Raw genomic sequence first — 23665 nt, forward strand, 5'->3', positions numbered from 1 at the left:
CGTCGCCGCGTCCGGTGGCACAAAATAAAACCCAGACCCCTCCCCCGGTTATCCTTCAGGAGAAGGCAGCTTGGGATCGAGTTTGCCTGGCCCTTAAGGCCAAAAATATAAATTTCACGAATGCCCGTAACCTCGCGAACGGCATTCAGATTAAGGTTCAAACACCCGACGACCATAGGGCCCTCTCTTCTTACCTCCGTAAGGAACGTATAAGTTTCCATACTTATACGCTCCAGGAGGAGCGCGAACTCCGCGTTGTAATACGCGGAATCCCTAAAGAGTTAGATGTAGAGCTCGTCAAGGCCGATCTGTTAGAACAGGGCTTTCCAGTGAATTCTGTGCACCGTATGCACACCGGTCGCGGCAGGGAGCCATATAATATGGTTCTAGTCACCCTCCAGCCTACCCCCGAGGGTAAGAAAATCTTCAACACACAGACCGTCTGTAGGCTCTCCGGTATCGCCATCGAAGCCCCCCATAAAAAAGGCACTCCTAGCCAGTGCCATAACTGTCAATTGTACGGGCACTCTTCCCGTAACTGTCACGCGCGCCCCCGATGTGTTAAGTGTTTGGGCGATCACGCCACGGCCCTCTGCGCTCGCGATCAAAAAACCGCGACGGAACCGCCTAGCTGCGTCCTGTGTCGAACACAGGGTCACCCCGCGAATTACCGTGGTTGCCCCCGAGCCCCTAAAATAAATCGCCGCGTCGCCCGCCAAAACCGCCTCCGAGCTTCCGGCCCAGACATCAAAGCCTCGGCACCCTCTGCGTCGCAGGCTAAGCCAGCGTTCGTTCCGGCGGCGGTGCCCAGTTTCTCGGCCTGGGCAAAACCGCTGCCGTACACGAACACGGCTACAACTCCCTCCTCCGCGATTCGTCCCACCACCGCGACTCGTCCCTCTCCCGCGACTTGCCCTCCGACCGCGTCCGAAAATCTCGCTTTAGCGATCGACTTCTTTCAGTCGATCAACTTTGAGCGCGCTAACGCTTTGGGCGACGCCATTCGCGCTGCCTCCACTGCACAACACTTTATCGCCGTTGTGCAGGAATACGCCGACGTATACGCGTCATTAAATACGTACGTCCTCCCCTCACTCCGCCGGTAATCAATGGCGTATATAAGTAGAATAAAGCCCCTATCCGTAACGATAGGATTTTTTAACGCTTACGGTCTCGCAAATCAACGTGATCAGGTTTCTGACTTTTTGCGTGACCATCAAATTGATATCTTTTTAGTGCAGGAGACCCTACTTAAGCCCGCGCGCCGTGACCCTAAAATCGCGAACTATAACATGGTCAGGAACGACAGGCTCTCTGCCCGTGGTGGTGGTACCGTCATTTACTATAGAAGAGCCCTGCATTGCGTCCCGCTCGATCCTCCCGCGCTCGCTAATATCGAAGCATCAGTGTGCCGAATCTCACTGACGGGACACGCGCCGATCGTTATCGCGTCCGTTTATCTTCCACCGGATAAGATCGTTCTAAGCAGTGATATCGAGGCGCTGCTCGGTATGGGGAGCTCTGTCATTCTGGCGGGCGACCTAAATTGTAAACACATCAGGTGGAACTCACACACCACAACCCCGAATGGCAGGCGGCTTGACGCGTTAGTCGATGATCTCGCCTTCGATATCGTCGCTCCGCTAACCCCGACTCACTACCCGCTAAATATCGCGCATCGCCCGGATATACTCGACATAGCGTTATTAAAAAACGTAACTCTGCGCTTACACTCGATCGAAGTAGTTTCAGAGTTAGATTCAGACCACCGTCCCGTCGTTATGAAGCTCGGTCGCGCTCCCGATTCCGTTCCCACGTCACGAGGACTGTGGTGGATTGGCACACGCTGGGCATCAGCCTGGCTGAATCTGATCCACCATCGCTCCCGTTTAACCCGGACTCTATCCCGTCTCCTCAGGATACCGCTGAAGCCATAGACATCTTAACGTCACACATCACCTCGACATTAGATAGGTCATCGAAACAAGTTGTAGCGGAGGACTTCCTTCACCGCTTCAAATTGTCCGACGATATTAGGGAACTCCTTAGAGCTAAGAACGCCTCGATACGCGCCTACGACAGGTATCCTACCGCGGAAAATCGTATTCGAATGCGTGCCCTACAACGCGACGTAAAGTCTCGCATCGCCGAAGTCCGAGATGCCAGATGGTCTGATTTCTTAGAAGGACTCGCGCCCTCCCAAAGGTCTTACTACCGCTTAGCTCGTACTCTCAAATCGGATACGGTAGTAACTATGCCCCCCCTCGTAGGCCCCTCAGGCCGACTCGCGGCGTTCGATGATGACGAAAAAGCAGAGCTGCTGGCCGATACATTGCAAACCCAGTGCACGCCCAGCACTCAATCCGTGGACCCTGTTCATGTAGAATTAGTAGACAGTGAGGTAGAACGCAGAGCCTCCTTGCCACCATCGGATGCGTTACCACCCGTCACCCCGATAGAAGTTAAAGACTTGATCAAAGACCTACGTCCTCGCAAGGCTCCCGGTTCCGACGGTATATCTAACCGCGTTATTAAACTTCTACCCGTCCAACTCATCGTGATGTTGGCATCTATTTTCAATGCCGCTATGGCGAACTGTATCTTTCCCGCGGTGTGGAAAGAAGCGGACGTTATCGGCATACATAAACCCGGTAAACCAAAAAATCATCCGACGAGCTACCGCCCGATTAGCCTCCTCATGTCTCTAGGCAAACTGTATGAGCGTCTGCTCTACAAACGCCTCAGAGACTTCGTCTCATCCAAGGGCATTCTCATCGATGAACAATTCGGATTCCGTACAAATCACTCATGCGTTCAACAGGTGCACCGCCTCACGGAGCACATTCTTGTGGGGCTTAATCGACCAAAACCGTTATACACGGGAGCTCTCTTCTTCGACGTCGCAAAAGCGTTCGACAAAGTCTGGCACAATGGTTTGATTTTCAAACTATTCAATATGGGCGTGCCGGATAGTCTCGTGCTCATCATACGGGACTTCTTGTCGAACCGCTCTTTTCGATATCGAGTCGACGGAACCCGCTCCTTCCTACGACCTCTCACAGCTGGAGTCCCGCAAGGCTCTGTCCTCTCGCCCCTCCTATTTAGCTTATTCGTCAACGATATTCCCCGGTCGCCGCCGACCCATTTAGCTTTATTCGCCGACGACACGACTGTTTACTATTCTAGTAGAAATAAGTCCCTAATCGCGAAGAAGCTTCAGAGCGCAGCCCTAGCCCTAGGACAGTGGTTCCGAAAATGGCGCATAGACATCAACCCAGCGAAAAGTACTGCGGTGCTATTTCAGAGGGGAAGCTCCACACGGATTTCCTCCCGTATTAGGAGGAGGAATCTCACACCCCCGATTACTCTCTTTAGACAACCCATACCCTGGGTCAGGAAGGTCAAGTACCTGGGCGTTACTCTGGATGCATCGATGACATTCCGCCCGCATATAAAATCAGTCCGTGACCGTGCCGCGTTTATTCTCGGTAGACTCTACCCCATGATCTGTAAGCGGAGTAAAATGTCCCTTCGGAACAAGGTGACACTTTACAAAACTTGCATAAGGCCCGTCATGACTTACGCGAGTGTGGTGTTCGCTCACGCGGCCCGCACACACATAGACACCCTCCAATCCCTACAATCCCGCTTTTGCAGGTTAGCTGTCGGGGCTCCGTGGTTCGTGAGGAACGTTGACCTACACGACGACCTGGGCCTCGAATCAATTCGGAAATACATGAAGTCAGCGTCGGAACGATACTTCGATAAGGCTATGCGTCATGATAATAGCCTTATCGTTGCCGCCGCTGACTACTCCCCGAATCCTGATCATGCAGGAGCCAGTCACCGTCGACGCCCTAGACACGTCCTTACGGATCGATCAGATCCAATAACCTTTGCATTAGATGCCTTCAGCTCTAATACTAGGGGCAGGCTTAGGGACCCCGGTAACTGTACTCGTCGAACTCGACAAAGAGGTCGACGTGCAACCTAACCCATGCATCAGCCCGCTGAGTTTCTCGCCGGATCTTCTCAGCGGGTCGCGATTCCGATCCGGTAGTAGATTCATTCGCGAAACAATTGCTCTTGAGTTGTTAGGTCTCCTTCGGAGGCGCTCGGGCAGTTGTTAGCAAATCCCACCCCTCTTGGCTGAGCCTTTGCTCGCCCACCTGTCCTGGTGAAACTGGAAAGGCCTTCGGGCCACCAGTAAACTTTCAATCATTTACGTATAGGGACAATAGTTTCTCGATAGGGCTGGCTATTTACTTCTTAGGTGGGTACCTAACTTTAGGTAATTAACTTTTTAATATCTTTAATGAGTTACAAATTTTTGATGACTAAATTAAATTATTTAGTATTCTTAAATATTAAATAAAAGCCATTTTCAGTTTAATGTTAAATATAACAACTCAACAAGAGTATTGTGACATCCCTGATTTGTCTCTATTTTAACTCTAGTGTCCCTATTCCCCCCAATTTCCTGTAACAATGATTTATTTTCTCTGAATTTATACCGACTTCATAACATAACCTTTGGAGCCGAAGAATTCGATTGGCGATTACTTATGCGTGCGTTAATTGTTCAGCTGGAAAAGATGGATCTCTGTCGCTAATGTAAAGATTAATTAGACTGGCAGAATCGGTGATCTAGTAGTTACACCGAGAGCCGTGTTTTCGATTTCCCACGTCGAACAAACATTTGTGGCGTGGTGTTGGTTCAGTCACGCGCATGCGCGACCCAAAAAATCTAGGAGGCCATGATCGCCGCCATTACAACAAAAAAGCACTGTACATTTTTACACGAAGTAAACATTTTATTTTATTTAGAGCCGCTTTTATTTAAGCGTCCTAAGCATTCGTGTGATGAGCAGGTTTGTTTGGTCTTCATCTGGGTGTTTATTATCTATAAATGTGTATATTTAAAAGTGTATAACTATGTATGTCAGTCTCTGGTACCCATAGCACAGGGAATCCTAATTTGGGGCCGGACGACCGTGTATGATTTGTTCCCAGTTATTATTATTAAGGACTTCAGAATGTTAATGAATCAGGTTTGTAAACTATTCCGAAGAGGACGGAGGACTACATAAAGATCTCCTAAGCTGGGATTAGGTTTTAAATCCGCATGGGTAGTGAACCAGGCCAGCTTGCTTATTTCTGCCGGGAAGCAGTAATGCGTTTCGGTTTGAAAGGGCAGCCGTTGTACCTAACTATACTGAGACCTTAGAACCCATATCTCAAGGTGGGTGGCGGCATTTACGTTGTATATGTCTATGGGCTCCAGTAACCACTGAACACCCATCTAAGCAATAAAAAAATTAAAAAAGGCGTCTTGAGTTCATTTGGATGGCGGCAGTCAGTTTTAAATTATGATTTAGAGTTAACGATAGTTACCTATGATAAAGGAAAATAAAATATGGACTCAAAAAATAAAAATAAAAAACAAAAAGACAAAACTTACATAGTTTATTTATATTAATAAAAAATTGGTCGCATTTATTGCAAACCAAGCCAGACGCAACAGAAGTTTGTTACGAAACTCTATTATGTATCTAAATAAACAATGGGTTTTGGTAACTCGGCTGAACACAAAAAGTAAAATGTAACGTTTATTCATGATTCTTCTGTAGACACATTTATCAAACAGATTAGAACAACATCTGAGATTCTCAAAAGTAGTTTTGGCGACAAAGGCAAACTTCAAACGATACGGTAATGATTTTTAATATTGACCTAACTAACGTGTATGTTCTTTTTAACTATTAACGTTAAGAAGAAACACAATGTAATATTTAGCTCTATTACGATACAGAGGGGTGAAATCCCTCAATTATAAAAAATATATATATATTTATAGCACAAGCATAATTTTAAGGATTCATTCCCAAAGTAAAGTTATTAATGAAAATTAAAGTGAATACTGCCTCATTCTCCTATATTGAAAATGTTTTCGACACGAATGAATAGTATTAAAAAAAAACAGATTAGTGTAAGTTAATATTGACGCTGCGTACATATTCTTGTGAAGGTGTTGCCATATTTCTTTATAATCGACTTTATTTTTTTACTTGTCGAATACAATAGCATGAGTTTTAATATGATTTATACACACGAAATAATAATTATCATTATTAAACCACAGTTATAACACGTTTAAACTTGAAGTAATACAAAATTAATAGAATAAAACAATTCATAAAGCTTCAGTTGTCGCGTTCGTGCCAAAAACAACGACTACCCATGGTAAGTTTTTTTTATTTTTTATTGCTTAGATGGGTGGACGAGCTCACAGCCCACCTGGAGTCAAATGGTTACTGGAGCACATAGACAATCTACAACGTAAATGCCGCCACCCACCTTGAGATATGAGTTCTAAGGTCTCAGTATAGTTACAACGGCTACTCCACCCTTCAAACCGAAACGCATTATTGCTTCACGGCAGAAATAGGCAAGGCGGTGATACCTGCCCGTGCGGACTCACAAGAGGTCCTACCAGCAGTAAAAGTCAGTCGCCAGTCGTGGCGGCATTACATTAATCTCAACAGTACATAACGTCAAGGCTGTCTAGATAACAGTCCCATGGTTACTTTTCACGCGGCCCGCGACGCATGTTTTAATAAATTTTTATTAAATGTTTTGAAATAAAAATCCACGACATTATTTAAAAGGGATTATTATTAGGGGATTTCCCGGAAAGTATTTATTATTACCCTGTTTTTTTTTAAAGTTGAAAAAACTATTTTTTTGAGGTTCTCCAGCATTTGAATTAAATTTAATTAGCCTGTAAAGGTGTACTATAGTTTGGACAGCCCTGCGGAATGTGATTGCCCAGTGAACAATACTGGTTTCACTGGTGGTAGAACCTCTTGTGAGTCCGCGCGGGTAGGCACCTTGCCTATTTCTGCCGTGAAGCAGTAATGCGTTTCGGTTTGAAGGGTGGGGCAGCCGTTGTAACTATACTGAGACCTTAGAACTTATATCTCAAGGAGGGTGGCGACATTTACGTTGTAGATGTCTATGGGCTCCGGTAACCACTTAACACCGGATGGACTATGAGCTCGTCCACCCATTAAGCCATATATGTGGCGGCGCTAGTCGCGTTGCTAGTCGTCCGCGCAGAGCGGGCACGCCAGCGTCCCCATGGGGTCCCAGGCCGGTAATTCCACTAATTCTTGTTTGAACACATCTAGAACTTCTTTCGACACGTACTTCTTGTCTACAACGACCTAGAATATAATAAAATTAATTTAAAAAGAAAAAAATATATAACGAAATAAAGTTTAAATTGTAAAAAGTATATATCGACGCTTGAAAGGCAAACATGACTAAGTGACAATAACTGCTTTGTACATAAATGATAGGCAATAACCATATTCGATGCGCAAAAAATATATATTTCTAGGTCTATTAAAATCATTTCAATCCTACAGCTACTAGCTAGATTCTACTACAGCTAGTTAAAATAAATTTTGTTTTCAGGTATTTCAACTTTAAATTAGTCTACTGTAAAGTTCACGCATTGTCGCTTAATCAAGTTTGCCTTTCAAGCGTTGTTATTATCTATATCGCGTTTCTTCTATTAGTTTTCGTGGCCGAAAGATAATGGTTTTTATTATTATATTGACGACGAAATTATTAATCAATTTTTTCAGCCGACAAAAAAAATTATCATTCGACTGTATGTGTTTAACTTCAGAATACTATAATTTTTTTTTTGTCGTTTCTTGCCGGTATCTGCGTAAAGATATAAATGGATCTTTTTGTGTTTTATTGTACAAAATGTAAATATGTAATGTAATGTAATATCACTGGTGGTAGGACCTCTTGGGAGTCGGCACGGGTAGGTACCACCGCCCTGCCTATTTCCGCCGTGAAGCAGTAATGCGTTTCGGTTCGAAGGGTGGGGGAGCCGTTGTAACTATACTGAGATCTTAGAACTTATATCTCGAGGTGGGTGGCGCATCTACGTTGTAGATGTCTATGGACTCCAGTAACCACTTAACACCAGGTGGGCTGTGAGCTCGTCCATCCATCTACGCAATAAAAAAAAAATGTATAGCATAGTCGGAATTAGTTTAGGTAAAAAATCTTTGCTCTAATATGTATGTAGGTACAATTCCTTTTTGCGTTATTTCTCTTGCCTATCACAATAGTTTACGATTTCTTTGTCAAATCATTTTTTTTTATTTATATTATGGCCTGGTAACAAGACCTTTAAGCCAACCAAATGTACACAAAACAGTTATGTCATCACCTGTTTATCGAACGATCTTTGATCGAATCTTTAGTGTTATACAGACATACAATAACTTATTATATGAGCCCCAATGCAAAATAGTTCGTCTAGTGTGAATATTTTTTTTTAGATAGGTGGACGAGCTCACAGCCCACCTGGTGTTAAGTGGTTACCGGAGCCCATAGACATCTACAACGTAAACTACGCCACCCACCTTGAGATATAAGTTTTAAGGTCTCAGTATAGTTACAACGGCTGCCCCACCCTTCAAACCGAAACGCATTACTGCTTCACGGCAGAAATAGGCAAGGTACCTACCCGTGCGGATTCACAAGAGGTCCTACCACCAGTAAAAAAAATATTCGTTCGTCATTTGATAAGGCACTAGCATGGGGTGTTTTATGAGCTCCGTTATTGATGTGGTCCCCGATGCCCTCTGACCTATTCACTTTAGTTCAGAAAAACAATTTACCCATTTACATTTAAATCAAAAAATCATTCATTACAGCATTACAGATGATTTTATTTCCACTTAAATTAATTTAACAACTTTTTGAACACTAGGCAGACATCTGTTGAAATATCAATGAGCTAAATGAACATGAAAATGAAATTGGTATTGAAAATTAGGCATTAAGTAAAAAATTTTTTTAAAGGGATTTTATGACCTGGTAACTGAGACCTTTAAGTCATGTCTTATTTTAATGTATATTCATATTTTTATGAAAAATGATGTTATGGAGTGAAATGAAATGAAGATGATTAATTTGAGACATTAATCTGGATTGAATTGGGATGAAATGAAATGAAATGAGATGAGATGATATGGGATGAAATATAATCTCAGTAAAATGGTGGTCATTTACTAAGATTTTTTCAGTGGACTTTTTGGAGGATCCCGAGAAGTTACGTCCAGCGGCTTCGTTTCATTTTCCCACATTTGTGCACTTTCACAGATATTAAACAGTTAATAAACTACCATTATTACACATTTAAACCCGAAGAAACACTAAATAGACAAAATAAAACAAATCACACAACTTGACTCCTCGCGTTCCCGCCAAAAAGTCCATTAAGTAACATGTATTTATTATTAGAAGATTAAAAATATAGTTACCTCAAACACAAACTCTCTGAACCAAGGCTCGGTGAGTAGCAGGTAGCCTTTATCGTACTCCTTGTCGCTGGAAGAGTTCTCGACGCGGAACTTCAGCGGGTTGCCTTGCTCCTGTAACGCAAAATATCTGCTTCTCCTTCACAATCTTCACTGAGAATTTTGACTGGCAATTTTACACGTCCCTTTTTTCCTACCAAAGCTGAGAGCCTTGAGAGGCTATTTCAACGTAAACTTAACTAGTAGGTAAGCTCACGGGGCTCAAACCTGACGACGTTGCTAACACGAACCCTAGCAAGAGCCGTGCTTCGCAGAATCTACCACCGGATCGGAAACGCGACCCACTGAAGATCCGGCGAGAAACTCAGTGGGCTGTGTCTGAGGGTTAATTTACTCGAACGGTGACCGGTGCTTGAGATACCTAAAAGCACCGTTAGTGGATCGGGAGGATCCGTAATGACGTGTTTTGGGCGACGTCGACTGCTTTCCATTCTGTCCGTAGGATCGGGAATGTAGTTACCGGCGACCACGATGAGAGGGTTCTCGTGTTGTGCCGCTTTGTCGAAGTGGGCACGTCCCATTGGACTTTCGCTGCTTTAAAGCACCTCAAGCATCGGTTAAGATTGCAACCTGACTAATAAGTCACAATCCACTGAGTTTCTCGCCGGTGGGTAAATTCAGAGCACTGCTTTTTCTTTATTAATTGACCCACCTTGAGATATGAGTTGTAAGGTCTCAGTATAGTTACAACGGCTGCCCCACCCTTCAAACCGAAACGCATTACTGCTTCACGGCAGAATTAGGCGGGGTGGTGGTACCTACCTGTGCGGACGGACCCACTCCCGTGCGGATTTTTTATTTGAAAAATGATATTATGAAATGAAATGAAAACGAAATGAAATGAGATGATATGGGATGAAATATAATTTCAGTAAAACGGTGGTTATTTACTGAGACTTTTTAGTGGACTTTTTGGAGGATCCTGAGAATTTCGTTCAGCGGCTTTGTTTCATTTTCCTACATTTTACTAAACATTTAATAAACCACCGTTATTACATATTTAAACCTGAAGAAACACCAAATAAACATCACACAATTTCACTCCTCGCGTTTCCGCCAAAAAGTCCACCCGCTCTACTATAGTGAGGGGGAAGGGAGGAGGAGCAGGAGGGGGGGTGGTTGCGTCTCACATCGAGGCCGACCGCCGTGAACACCATGGCGTGCGTCATGCACGAGTCTCCGTACAGCAGTCGGTCCTCCTTCGGCATCCCAATCTGGATCTCAGTGTTGAAGACCAAACGATAATCGTGACTGAAAAACGAAATAACATAATAAATCTTTATCCATTTTAAAATTGAACGTTCGTTCGAATGCTATACTACTCATTATATATGATCTATATAAAAGAAAGTCGTGTTAGTTACACTTTATATAACTCAAGAACGGTTGAACTGATTTGGCTGAAAATTTGTGGGGAGGTAGCTTAGAACCAGGAGAAGGACCTAGGATAGGACTTTTTATTGCGTTCCCGTGGGACGTGACATAAAACGTGGAATAACAAAACGCAACTGATATCTATACTAATATTATAAAGAGGAAAGATTTGTTTGTTTGTTTGTTTGTTTCGAATAGGCTCCAAAACTACTGGACCGATTTGGAAAATTCTTTTTCCATTAGAAGCCGACATTGTCCCTGATGAACATGGGCTACTTTTTTTTTTTTTTTTGGTTTCATGTGTGTTTTAATGTTTCCGAAGCGAAGCGAGGGCGGGTCGCTAGTGGAATAATAAAACGCAACTGACAGCTAAACCTAATGTAGTCTATGGTTAATTATAGTAGAATTTTTAAGTTGACCGGTTGATGTGTTTGTTTCGAGTTTCTATTAGCTTATTGTGCCGAGATAATCATTAAGAAAGCCATGTCGCGACCAGCACGATCAAATCTTTCCCGACGAAGCCGTATTGCAACTAAGATTCGAAACATTGCGAGTGAAATGACTGAAGAAGAACAAGAAATAAAAATATAATAATAATAGTAATAATAACAACTAAAATGCATGGCCAATAAATTGAATCATAAATCATTAAAACACTTACTTTTTTAATTTACACTAATTATCCAAATAAAGAATTGATCTTGATAAAATCTAAAGTCTGCTCATTTATTGCCTCTAAGGCGGTACAAAGTTCGTCGGGCCGCCTAGTTGGATATATGTAGGATTGGTAAGAACGGAACGTATGAAAATAATGTGGAAAGGAGCGTTGAGATGTGAATGAGGGAAAACGGAAAGAAAGGGAAAAGAGAATGACAGAGATAAAGAAAGATGGCGGTTAAAAAATGAGCAAGAGCGTAATAAAAGTGTTAATTACTTTTTAATCATTATTATAACAGAATATTTTGGAACAGTGGAAGTTTTATTGTATGCACCGCTATTAATATCTATGGACTTTGGTAATAACCACTTAATATCACATGAAGCTATAAAAAGGCATACACGTCTGTTATCAAAACACGTCATTGCGGATCCTCCCGATCCACTAACGGTGCTTTTAGGTACCTCAAGCACCGGTCACCGTTCGAGTAAATTAACCCTCAGACACAGTCCACTGAGTTTCTCGCCGGATCTTCTCAATGGGTCGCGTTTCCGATCCGGTGGTAGATTCTGCGAAGCACTGCTCTTGCTAGGGCCAGTGTTAGCAAAACTCTCGGTTTGAGGCCCGTGAGCTCACCTACACGTTAAGGAGTAGCTGAACTATCCTCTCAAGTTATCAGCATAGGTAGGAGAAAAAGTTATTAATACTGTCACATGAAGCGTCGCGTCCGACAGAGGGCGCGCAAGTAGTTTCTAGAAATTCCAGTTACACATTAGTTGATAGCGACTCACGCTTCAAGATCCTCCAGGCCGTTCTTCCGTTCGAACCTCTTCGTCACTTCACACCCGAACCACACAGCTTCGCCTCCCTGGATGCTGTCCTTAACGGCCCTGGTTGTCGAATAATCATTCATTAATGACAACTGTTTGTATCCATCCTCTGTGGAGGGTAGAAATTTGGAACACCACCTCAGTGTATTAAAAAGTGCCATTGAAAGGGAGCCAATTAAGTTGGCGCCATAGTAGCAAGTGGAAGGATTTGACTTCACTCTTGCTTAAAACTGCTATATTCATATCATTTTCACTTCCTACACTAACCTTATTTCGGTGAGTCTACCAACAATAGCTTGCTGTTTACAGGTGGATATCTTTTCAATTTGTTCCCTATACAAGATGGTACTCCTTACCTCTAACCTCCATAATATACTCACTTGAGAATGAACAGCAGTGTTCTATATTCTTGTAAAAGTACTAGTAATGCCATCTGTTATTAAAGAGCGAAAACGGATCTCGAAACGACTAGTACTATAAGGAATCTTTTTCTTATTTTTCTCCACTTTATCCCACTAGGTGGGACCGGCACAGCGAATTTCTATATTCCATTCTCTTCTATCAGCCGTTATCTCAACACTCACTCTTTCCTCTGTCTCATATCGTCATTCACACACTCCACCCATATCTTCTTCGGTCGACCTCTACCCCCTCTACCTTGCACTACCGTTTCCATACATCTCCTAGTCACATCCATCTTCTCTCTACGCATCACGTGTCCATACCACGCTAAAAGTCCGCTCTTTAATTTGTTAGTTACTAGGGCTACTGGGATGTTCTGGAAAATTTTAGACACGTCGTGTCCACTATACAAGCGTTGCAGAGACGATATGAAGCGAAACGACGAACCGATCGCTTGAAGCCAAGCGAAAAAGTGAATTCTGCCTTAAGTGTCATAATAATTAAGACGAATTTCGATTTGAATTTGGGTGAGAGTTATGATTTATCCCGAGCTCCATCGCGGAACAATATAATATTGCTGCACCTTGAGTGGCTTGGCGCCTCAATAGTGCTTCGAATGGCACCCGTTACGACTATATTTGGCTAAAAGCTGCAATGAATAATACTGGCACTAGACCGCCAAACAGGGACCATGGCTTTTTAAGGGGTGGTGGAATTACGTTTGGGGGATATAATGTTTCAAAATATACGCTCGAAGGCTAGCAAATTTAAAGGTTCACGAAAGGTATTTTATATATTAATTTAGTCCTTGTAATAATAGTAATAACCGAGGACAAGTCAAAAGTTCGGCCGTTCAAACCACACGACTGCTTCGCGGCAGCAACAAGTAGCATGTCGGTACCTACCCGTTTGAACCCACAATGCCCGCTACCATTTGCACTCATTGTGCAACACACTGTACTTCACTGGTGGTAGGACGTCTTTTGAGTCTGTACGGGTAGGTACCACCACCACCCTGCTTACTTCTGCCGTGAAGCAGTAATGCGTTTCGGTTTGACGGGTGGGGCAGCCGTTGTAACTATACCGAGACCTTAGAACTTGTATCTCAAGGTGGGTGGCGGCATTTACGTTGTAGATGTCTGTGGGCTCCGGTGACCAATTAACACCATATCATTTACGCACATCTAAGCAATTAAAGAAAAAAAACATACCCATGACCACATCAAACATCCTGTACGTCACTTACTTGATCAATACTTCGATGGGCTGATTGTTGTAAACAGTCGTTCGACCTCCGACCATATTACCGAGATACTGTAGCGTATATAAATGACCATACGGATTGTTCTCTCGTGGATCGTTTACTATGCACACCTGAAATGATAATCAGAGCCCTGAAACTGAGATACTTTAAGACAAAAAAAAAAGTATGGAAACTAGCGACATCTTGTAGCGGATGCCCCTAAACTTATATGTTGTTAAAGTTAAGGCATTTAATTGTTGTATGACTAAACACAGAAAATAAAAAAATAAATCATACTAGCCTTTATTTGTTATAGACAAATTGATCAAATTTTATCAATTTGTGGTTTGTGAACATTTACAAAATCCTTCTTCTATACTTAGTCTGGCCATAAATACTGTTACAATTAAAAATAAACAAAATCTTACATTTGAATTTGGAATCTATCATTTTTACATGATTGCTCATTGAGTTTTCTCATTTCGGCGCCAATACATTGTACAATATTTTGCGATATTAAAATGGAGTGGGGTGATAAAGAGAACGGAATCGCTGTGATTGCATTACACAAAGTAAGTATGGAGCCAAATGCAATTTTTAAAACTCTCCAAACGGTATTAGTAAAATGTTTGTGTACCGAGCTATTAATAGGTGCAATGAGACCTCCTCTGTTTATGACAGAAAAAGATCTGGCCGTCCACGTAGTGTTCGTACGAAAAAGGTGGTCAAAGCAGTAAGGGAAAGAATTCGAAGAAATCCTGTCCGAAAGCAAAAGATTTTATCTCGGGAGATGAAGATAGCACCTAGAACCATGTCGCGTATTTTAAAATATGACTTAGGACTTGCAACCTATAAGAGACGTACTGGTCATTTCTTAACTGATAATTTAAAAGAGAATAGGGTGGTAAATTCGAAACAACTACTGAAGCGGTACGCAAAGGGAGGTCATAGAAAAATTTTGTTTACGGATGAGAATTTTTTTACAACTGAGCAACATTTTAACAAACAAAATGACCGTATTTATGCTCAAAGCTCTAAGGAAGCTTCCCAATTAGTCGACAGAGTGCAACGTGGGCACTACCCGACTTCAGTGATGGTTTGGTGGGGTATTAGCTATGAAGGAGTGACTGAGCCATACTTTTGTGAAAAAGGTATCAAAACATCGGCACAAGTGTATCAAGATACCATTCCTGGGAAGGTAGTGAAGCCCCTTAACAACACCATGTTCAATAATCAAGAATGGTCCTTCCAGCAAGACTCGGCGCCAGGTCATAAAGCTCGGTCTACGCAGTCTTGATTGGAAACGAACGTTTCGGACTTCATCAGAGCTGAAGACTGGCCGTCGTCTAGTCCCGATCTTAATCCGTGGGATTATGTTTTATGGTCAGTTTTAGAGAGTACGGCTTGCTCTAAACGCCATGATAATTTGGAGTCCCTAAAACAATCCGTACGATTGGCAGTGAAAAATTTTCCCATGGAAAGAGTGCGTGCTTCTATTGATAACTGGCCTCAACGTTTAAAGGACTGTATTGCAGCCAATGGAGACCACTTCGAATAAGCTTTTTAAACTTTAAATTGTTTTATATTTATGTATTAAACTAACACACTGTAAAAGTAATAAATGTTATTTGCAATAGAAATTTTATTTTTTCCTTTGTAACAGTATTTATGGCAAGACTAGATATATATAAAAATGAATTGCTGTTCGTTAGTCTCGCTAAAACTCGAGAACGGCTGGACCGATTTGGCTAATTTTGGTCTTGAATTATTTGTAGAAGTCCAGAGAAGATTTAAAAGGTAGAAAAATATGAAAATGCTCGGGGAATTAGATAAAAATAACAATTTTGTTTTTCCTTTGAGGTGTCCCCCGTCGGACGGATTCCTTTTGTTTGTTTTAAGTTTATTCTATACAAAATTTTAGGTCTTTTATTTATCGATTGAGGCACTAGGAAGTCTGCGGGTCAGCTAGTTAAAAATAAAATATAGGATTGGTAATATGTTACTGCCATCTACAGGAGCAATGAGAAATTAATTGAAGCGAAGCCATCTAGTGGCCGACACCCGTAAACATTCGCATTCAAGTTACGGTAGCCAGTTAGTACCAACCAGAACTACAACAGTGAAGACAAAAAAATTTTTTCAGGAAACCAGCAATTCCACACACAGATGTTTAGGTTGTAGCTACGCAGTGTGATGTTAAATGCATTGTCGCTAGTTTAGCCCACTGAGTTTCTCGCCGGATCTTCTCAGTGGGTCGCGATTCCGATCCGGTGGTAGATTCTGCGAAGCACTGCACTTGCTAGGGCTAGTGTTAGCAACAACTCCGGTTTGAACCTTACACCTACACACTAGGCTAACGCTGATATAGCCTCTCAAGGATATCAGCATAGGTAGGAGAGCACCTTACCTTGTCGTCCACGTCGTACAGCGGCTTCACGTGCCGCGCGTAGAACTCCTGGGGCGTCAGCGGACCCATGACCTGGTACGCCTTGTCCTTATTGTAATACTCGTACGTGAACTTCTCCGGGGGTATACCTGTTTAACAACAAATTATATATGCATATTTTGCTGCATTTTAGGCAACGGCCTAGTTCTGCTCCTGGCATTGCTGAAGTCCATGGGCGACGGTAACCACTCACCATCGGGTGGGCCGTGCGCTCGTCTGCAAGGGGCAATAAAAAATATACATATACTATCCGAATGGGCAATTAAAATTATTATTTATTGACATTATTATTAGGGAATCCAACACTCATATAAATATTAGCCTATCCATTAGATGCATGTATTTTCTACATGGATACCAAGTTTCAAGTCAATCGGATGCACGGTTCAGTAGTTATAACGGAACATCCGTAAAAACCACTGTATATTTATATATTAGTATAGAGTATAGATTTGTAAACTATTTTTATTGTCTCCAACATTTCGTATAAAGATAACTTTTCTATAACACGGTATTTTAACAACACCCCTTCCCTGTTTCCCTTAAACAGAATCCTTTGGGACTACAATAGCGTCTATGGTAGCGCGGTCTCCGTCAATGTTCATTCGGAGTTGTCCGATTGCGCTCAAGTAATTTTAAGTGAAATAGTTTTTTTTTTTTAATTGTCTCACAACTTACAGGAAAAGTCTGTCGCGGATAATTTTCCAATTAAATATAAATTAATCATAAGTAATCAAATGTAATCAATTTTTAGTTATATATATATATTTTATGTCTGTTGTCAATGCACTGTCGATTGCACCAATAATTGAGGTGACATCTGCCATGAACTTTTGTCAGTTTGTCATGTTTTGTATTTATGAACACTTTGTTGGTTGTAACTTAGCAAATAAATAAATAAACACGGTTGAAAGCTAACACGAAAAGAAAAAATAAATAATAATATAAATATATACTTTAACTACATACATATATAATTGATAATTGAGGATTAATGTGGTGGTCTCTGATATACTGGATCCAATAGTTAAGTGAGCAAAAAAAGGATACGGGTATATTGAAATCAGATATTGTTATAGTTTAATACAACATACATACAGACGCTTGAAAAGCAAATGTGACTGAGCGACAATGCGTGAACTTTACAGTAGACTAATTTAAAGTTGAAATACCTGAAAAAAAATCAATTTTAACGAATCTAGCTGTAGGATTGAAATGATTTTAATAGACCTAGAAATATATATTTTTTGCGCATCGAATATGGTTATTGCCTATCATTTATGTACAAAGCAGTTATTGTCGCTTAGTCACGTTTGCTTTTCAAGCGTCGATATATCATTGACAACATTAACAGCTCCCGTCAATTTGTTTGGCCACTCAGACGATACGGAAAAGTGGTCGACATGGTATTACAATGATTTTTTTGACGAAGCATGTTGCTGATAACTTTATTTCTGTAATCTGACAAAGCATGTTGCGGATAATAACATGTACTTTTAGGTTAGGAATATTGTGTTCTTTTTTATAATAAATAAATTGATTTTAAATTACTTTAATGACTTCTATTATCGACTAGTGAATTAGTGCTCACTCACCCAAGCATATAGCTACGATATTGTACACGACGATCATCTGTTTACTGATCGTGTTCTGTATTTCGTCGTCGGATGCATCTGACGTTACCTTTTCTCGCAATTCTTTGGCGAATTCACGGAGCTGATGAAGAAAAAAAACAAAATAAAAAAAAAAAGACATTAAAGTACAGAAGAAAAACATTCGGTACATTTCGCCGGTCGCTTCGCCGGTCGCCGTGGCGCGTGGCTTGATAAGTACATTGCTATGCGTTTACTTTAGTCGCTAGACGCTTCGCCGTTCGCACCGCGCGAATATTCGTACCGGCGAATGTCCCGTGGCCAGGCTGTTACTGCTTCAAAAACTTAGCTTCAAAGTCGATGGGTAGGTAGGGTAGGTACCTTGGTCCTCAGCAGCGCGTTCATGCGCACACTCCGCCTCGAGCTGTACGACTCCGGGAAGCACTTCTTCGGCATTAAGCCGTATTTGTTCACGAGGTTCACCAGCATGTCCCACTGGCCGCCGTCGTTGACCGGATCCTGAAAAAAAAAACGCAATGGAATCAAAAATGTATTACCCTGAAGAAAAAAAAGGGTATTTTGAGTGGACTTTTTGACCTGATAAAGTCTCAGTAAATGACCACCACTTTACTGAAATTATATTTCATGCCATATCAACTCATCTCATTTCATGCCATGTTTTATATTAATCAACTTCATTTCATTTCATAATATAATTTTTCATAAAAAAAAAGTTTTTATTAAAATCAATATAAGAAGACTTGACCTAACTTACGTTTTCTACCTCACTAGAAAACGTATGTTATTAAAACTTCATTGTAGCATTGTGGCAGATATACTGAAATGATAATGACACACTTAATCTTGAAAAATAAAAAACGAATGAAAAAAAATGATAAAAAAATAATAAATATATTGTGTACATACCTTGAGCAAGAAGTTCACAACTCTTCCGTCAAGTTTCTCCCCCTTTTTAGCGGTCTCCGCGATGTTGTTCAACCAGAAATGTGATCTTTCAATCTTATCCCAAAAGAACAGGTAACTGAAACAAACAAATGGTTTAGAAACATTAAAAAGATCAAACTTTGAGTACAGCGGGACTAAGAAAAATAAACTGGTGGAAGAACGTCTTGTGCTGGTGGTAGGACGCCTTGTGAGTTCTCACGGGTAGATGCCATCGCCCGGCATATTTCTGCCGTGAAGCAGTAATGCGACTAAAACTGGTGGAAGAACGTCTAGTACTGGTGGTAGGATGTCTTGCGAGTCCGCACGGGTAGGTACCACCATTTCTGCCATGAAGCAGTAATGAGTTTCGGTTTGAAGGACGGGGCGCCGTTGTACTGTCAAAAGTGAGACCTTAAAACTCATGTCACAAGGTGGGTGGCGGCATTTACGTTGTAGATGTCTATGAACTCCGGTAACCACTTAACCACAGGTGGGCCGTGAGCTCGTCCACGCATCTAAGAAATAAATAATAATAAAAGTAAAAAGAGTTTTATCAAGACGGACCAGAGTAATATTAGTGAGGTCTTAGTCAGTATATTAGAGAAAAAAAATCAAATCATTGTAATCTCATTTGTTTTTGATATGTGCGTAAATTTTGAAGTTGATAGAAAGCTTGTGAAATATAATTAAAGAGCAGTATTTATAATATAAAATTGAGACTGAACTTATGTTCATGTTGTAATGATAACCACTTAGCATCAGGTGGGCCACGAGCTCGTTCACGGATCTAGTATAATGAGAAAAAGAGGACGCAACGTCCGTATACTATTACTATCGATCGTGGTATGATAGTATGGTCGCCCTATTTTCAATTATTTTTCAAACACCAAACTCTGAGAACTGATCCGGCATATTGGTCCTTCTGTGTATTCACTAGTTAGTAATTTTGAGTTTGTTTATTTATCAAAAGGTTTCACTCGTGGTCCGATGAGACAAACACTGGTCTGGCTTTTGTAGGGAGACAAGCATACGGCTCATCTGATGGTAAATGGTTGCAGTCGCTCAGGGACATCAGTCGCTCAGGGACATCAGCAATATTAGGGGCACAGCCAAGCCGTTAGCTACCGTAATTTTCATGTTAATTTAGCAAAATAAACAAAACTTTAAACAGACAATTGTTCACATTTATCAAGTATATTTTAAATGTCAATGTACCGTTATCATATGAAATTACATTTATACAAGCTATATTATTATGCAATTTATTTTCTCAGTAACAAGTTATCAAACAAACAGTAGATATTCTATTGCGAACAATAAACTGTTCAGATAGCGGTGTGGGTTCGCGATAGCACCGTGTGTGCTTGAACCAGTCACAGTATGACCTTCACAGTTTCGAATCTCTATTAATACTGGCTTTTTATAAATTGGCTGAGATGAGACGCGCTCACGTTCTCATATTAAGTCACACTCAACACACATGCAACACTTTTAACCGGTGACGTCATAATGGGCAGTGCGTTGTGAACAGTAGGTAGATATCTCAATTTTAACACTAATGATACCAACACTTACTGGTACCTCTACTACTATTTCTACCATAGCAGGTAGATAATGGTACATGACAAGTATCAACTCCTTCCAGTAGCGACGATAAACGTCTCATCTGAAGAACACAAGCAGTCTTGGCTTCTCTAAAGCCATCCTATTAAATATCTTTTTCAAATATAAAAATTTACTGGTACATTTAGAAAAGAACTCATTCATACCTTTGTGAGAATTCAAATTCTTCAATTCCATATTTCTTCATGAAAGGCAAACGCATCACGTTGAGTGCTGCAAACAGCCAGCATCGACCGGAGCTCTCTTGATTGGTGACAGGTTTCCCTTCAGTCTCAATCTGATATAATATTTAAAAAAAATCTATCTTGCATTTTGTAAAATAATGTACATATTTAATTTTAGCATCTGAGAAACTTAGAGCAAAAATTTATCACAGAATGCGGTCCGAAACAAAAAAAATATAATGGATTCAGTGGGATGGTGAACAACGAAAGGTTGTATGCGTTGTATGATGGCTACCCGCCAGATTCTATCCTTTATATATGAAGGACCAAGCAGGAAGACATCATAGCCCATGTAGTAGCTATGCCTCTGGTGGTCTCTAAGAATGACGGTACCACCCGTGGCCTAAGCTTGTCTGTCTATTAAGACAGTTTTATGAGCATTGGAAAATTTTAGTGTTTCAAATGTTTATATAAAATATCTATTTCAGTAAAACAGTGCAATATTTAGAGGCAATTGTTCAATCTAACATTAACTTCATGACAAATACCCTTCCCAGCCTTATCATTGTTATATAAATATTGGAGGTAATTACTGTTTTTATTGCCTTTGTAAGTTATTGAGCATAATATCTGACAGTGAGTGGTTACCATGGGTTTTTTTCGATATACATTTTGATTGTGTTTGAAGTCTCCATAATTGCAACATACACCTCTACAAAGTAATGTTACATATTGTTTGTATTTAATACCTTAAGGTTGAAAACATGAAGTGAAGTATCTGTCTTCCGTCTGTTGATGGCTACTTCGAATGGATCATATCGAGTACAAACATTCTGAGCCAATTCATTTTTTGGTTCTGCATAAAAATCTTTGCGGATTTTTGATAGCTCATCTAATGTTAGAGGTACTGAAATGAAAAGATAACATCCTAAAATTTTTATCATGCTTGTGAGTGGCGACAGAAAAGAAGAATTGCACATGGCTATTTAAATAAATAAAATGTTTTGTTACAAATACATTCTTCCTATTTAGTTGTGTGAGCTATTATGTTCAATTTTCATCAGAGGCTTGGCAATTCTTTTTTTTTAATTCGTAGTAAATTACAAAACCGAAAAATAATAAGTGTGATTAAATAAGAAAAAGAAAATCTTTTTTTTTATAATGTAGGTATTTTTATATCAAATGAAGTTTTTGTCAATACAAATCTAAGTTGCTTTACAAACTTATCAATTCATGTACATTGTTCATTAGATAATTATTTTAATATTTAATTCTATTCTCCATTCCACTCACGTTTTTTTATATCAGAAAAATATCTTATAAATTTGGGTGCATTAATAGAACGAAATTTCAAAATTTTAATCATTTCATTTTGATTGACAAGTCAGCCTTTTTAATTGTTTTTTTTTAAATAGCAACTAAATAAAAAAGGGTTAGTGTTCAATCATAGCTTATTGGTAAATTTCAATAGTTCGTTTGTCGTAAAAATATATGGAATGATAATGCAATTTTGTTTTCGTAGTAACGTGATGCAGCATAACTGTAAGTGAACTGGCTATTACTTGTAGTAAAAAAAACCCTGTAATAAATCTAAAAAAACAGTTTATCGGACGAAATCAAGTTAAAAACAAATGAGCTAAATATTTAATTTGATTTTCTTTACCTGAACTCGACATCCTGTGTTTATTTTGCTAGCTAGATAAAGTACACAGTTGACACTATTTCTAAAGTTGTTTCGAAAATTAATTTAAATTTTATCAAACAAAAAGTTCACGTTCACTCAGAGTTATTTTTAATTAGTCTGCATACATCATAGTACTTTAATGAAAAGTGAAAACTTTTAGAGGCGCTTTTATTTATATATTTCAGCTGAGCGTAGTTTTGTCTTTTCTATATTTGAATTTGTTTACGGCCATTGGCTAACTGACTTTTTAGTCAATTTTAGTTTTTTAAAACGGTATTTTTTCTTTTGTTAAAATAGGTGTAATGATGAGGTTCGAACGAGCTATTGTTGAAAAAAACAAAAAGAATATTTTCTACTGAGCTAAAAAATCTACTAAAATCGAATGGAATTGTTGTTAATTGTTTTTTGCTTACATAAGCTGGAACCTCATGGGGTTGTTCTAGCTTCACTGTACGTGTGAACTCACTCACTCAGCCTGGCGATTTTTGTAATACTAGCCATAGCAAGGGCTGTGGTTCGCGGAATCTACCACCGGATCGGAATCGCGACCCGCTGAGAAGAGCCGGCGAGAAACTCAGTGGGGTGTGTCTGCGGGCTTGAAGAAAATGTTGACCGGTGCTTAGAATGCCTAAAAGTACCGATAGTGGATCGGGAGGATCCGAATTGAAGTGTTTTGACCGATGGGGACTGTTTACCGTTTTGTCCGCAGAATTTGGAATGGTTGTAGATAAACTTATTTGTCCCTAGCATGATTCAAAACTTGTCAAATATCTTCCTACATGCTTTTTGAATGTAACATCCGGTGATTTTGTTCTATTACCCTAATGAATTTAGTACACTAATGCTTTTCACGGATACTAAACAATTACGGACGTTATTATCCTCATAAGCCGACACTAATCCTAAATCACCATATAAAAAAAACTAAAGTTACTCTTTAGGCTCAAACTAAAACCTCCTTAATCATTACTTAGCTTAAAGTCATGTGAAACGCTTAATGGCGCACCTAGGCAGTAAAACCGAACTGTATGCTATGAGGGCAAACGGGATGGGAGAGGTTCTGGCGTGATATCCTCTCCGCGCCGCCGAGCCGCCCTTGCCTTCCTTGGATATGGGTGCGATTTTTTAATTTATTGTATAGTTAATTGTTAGTTCTAAAGCTTATTGCTGCTGTGAGTTTATTGCTGACGAGCTCACAGCCCACCTGGTGATAAGTGTTTACCGGTGCCCATAAACATCTACAACGGCGTCTTATCCTTTAATTCACGACGAGGCTATATCAGATCATTCGGTT

At 40.5% G+C, this 23665-nt stretch overlaps 1 protein-coding gene across 2 annotated transcripts; it reads right to left on the reverse strand.

Annotated features, from left to right (window-relative positions):
- Positions 1–5449: 5449 nt before the first annotated feature.
- LOC101743988 (bleomycin hydrolase) lies at positions 5450–22586 on the reverse strand. 2 transcript variants are annotated; one of them, XM_004928880.5, is made up of 12 exons: positions 22351–22586; positions 21437–21594; positions 20670–20800; positions 18883–18997; positions 18337–18474; positions 17959–18079; positions 16325–16452; positions 13921–14048; positions 12234–12332; positions 10541–10661; positions 9354–9464; positions 5450–7226 (listed from the first exon to the last, which is right to left on the reverse strand). In XM_004928880.5, the coding sequence occupies exons 1-12, from the start codon at positions 22361–22363 to the stop codon at positions 7104–7106; spliced, it is 1386 nt and encodes a 461-aa protein (XP_004928937.2). In that variant the 5' UTR covers positions 22364–22586; the 3' UTR covers positions 5450–7103. The 2 variants fall into 2 exon arrangements, with proteins under 2 accessions (XP_004928937.2, XP_037872345.1); XM_038016417.2 differs by lacking the exon at positions 22351–22586 and adding an exon at positions 21981–22087.
- Positions 22587–23665: the final 1079 nt, after the last annotated feature.

This window comes from Bombyx mori, chromosome 16, assembly GCF_030269925.1.
Source record: "Bombyx mori chromosome 16, ASM3026992v2".
NCBI lineage: Eukaryota > Metazoa > Arthropoda > Insecta > Lepidoptera > Bombycidae > Bombyx > Bombyx mori.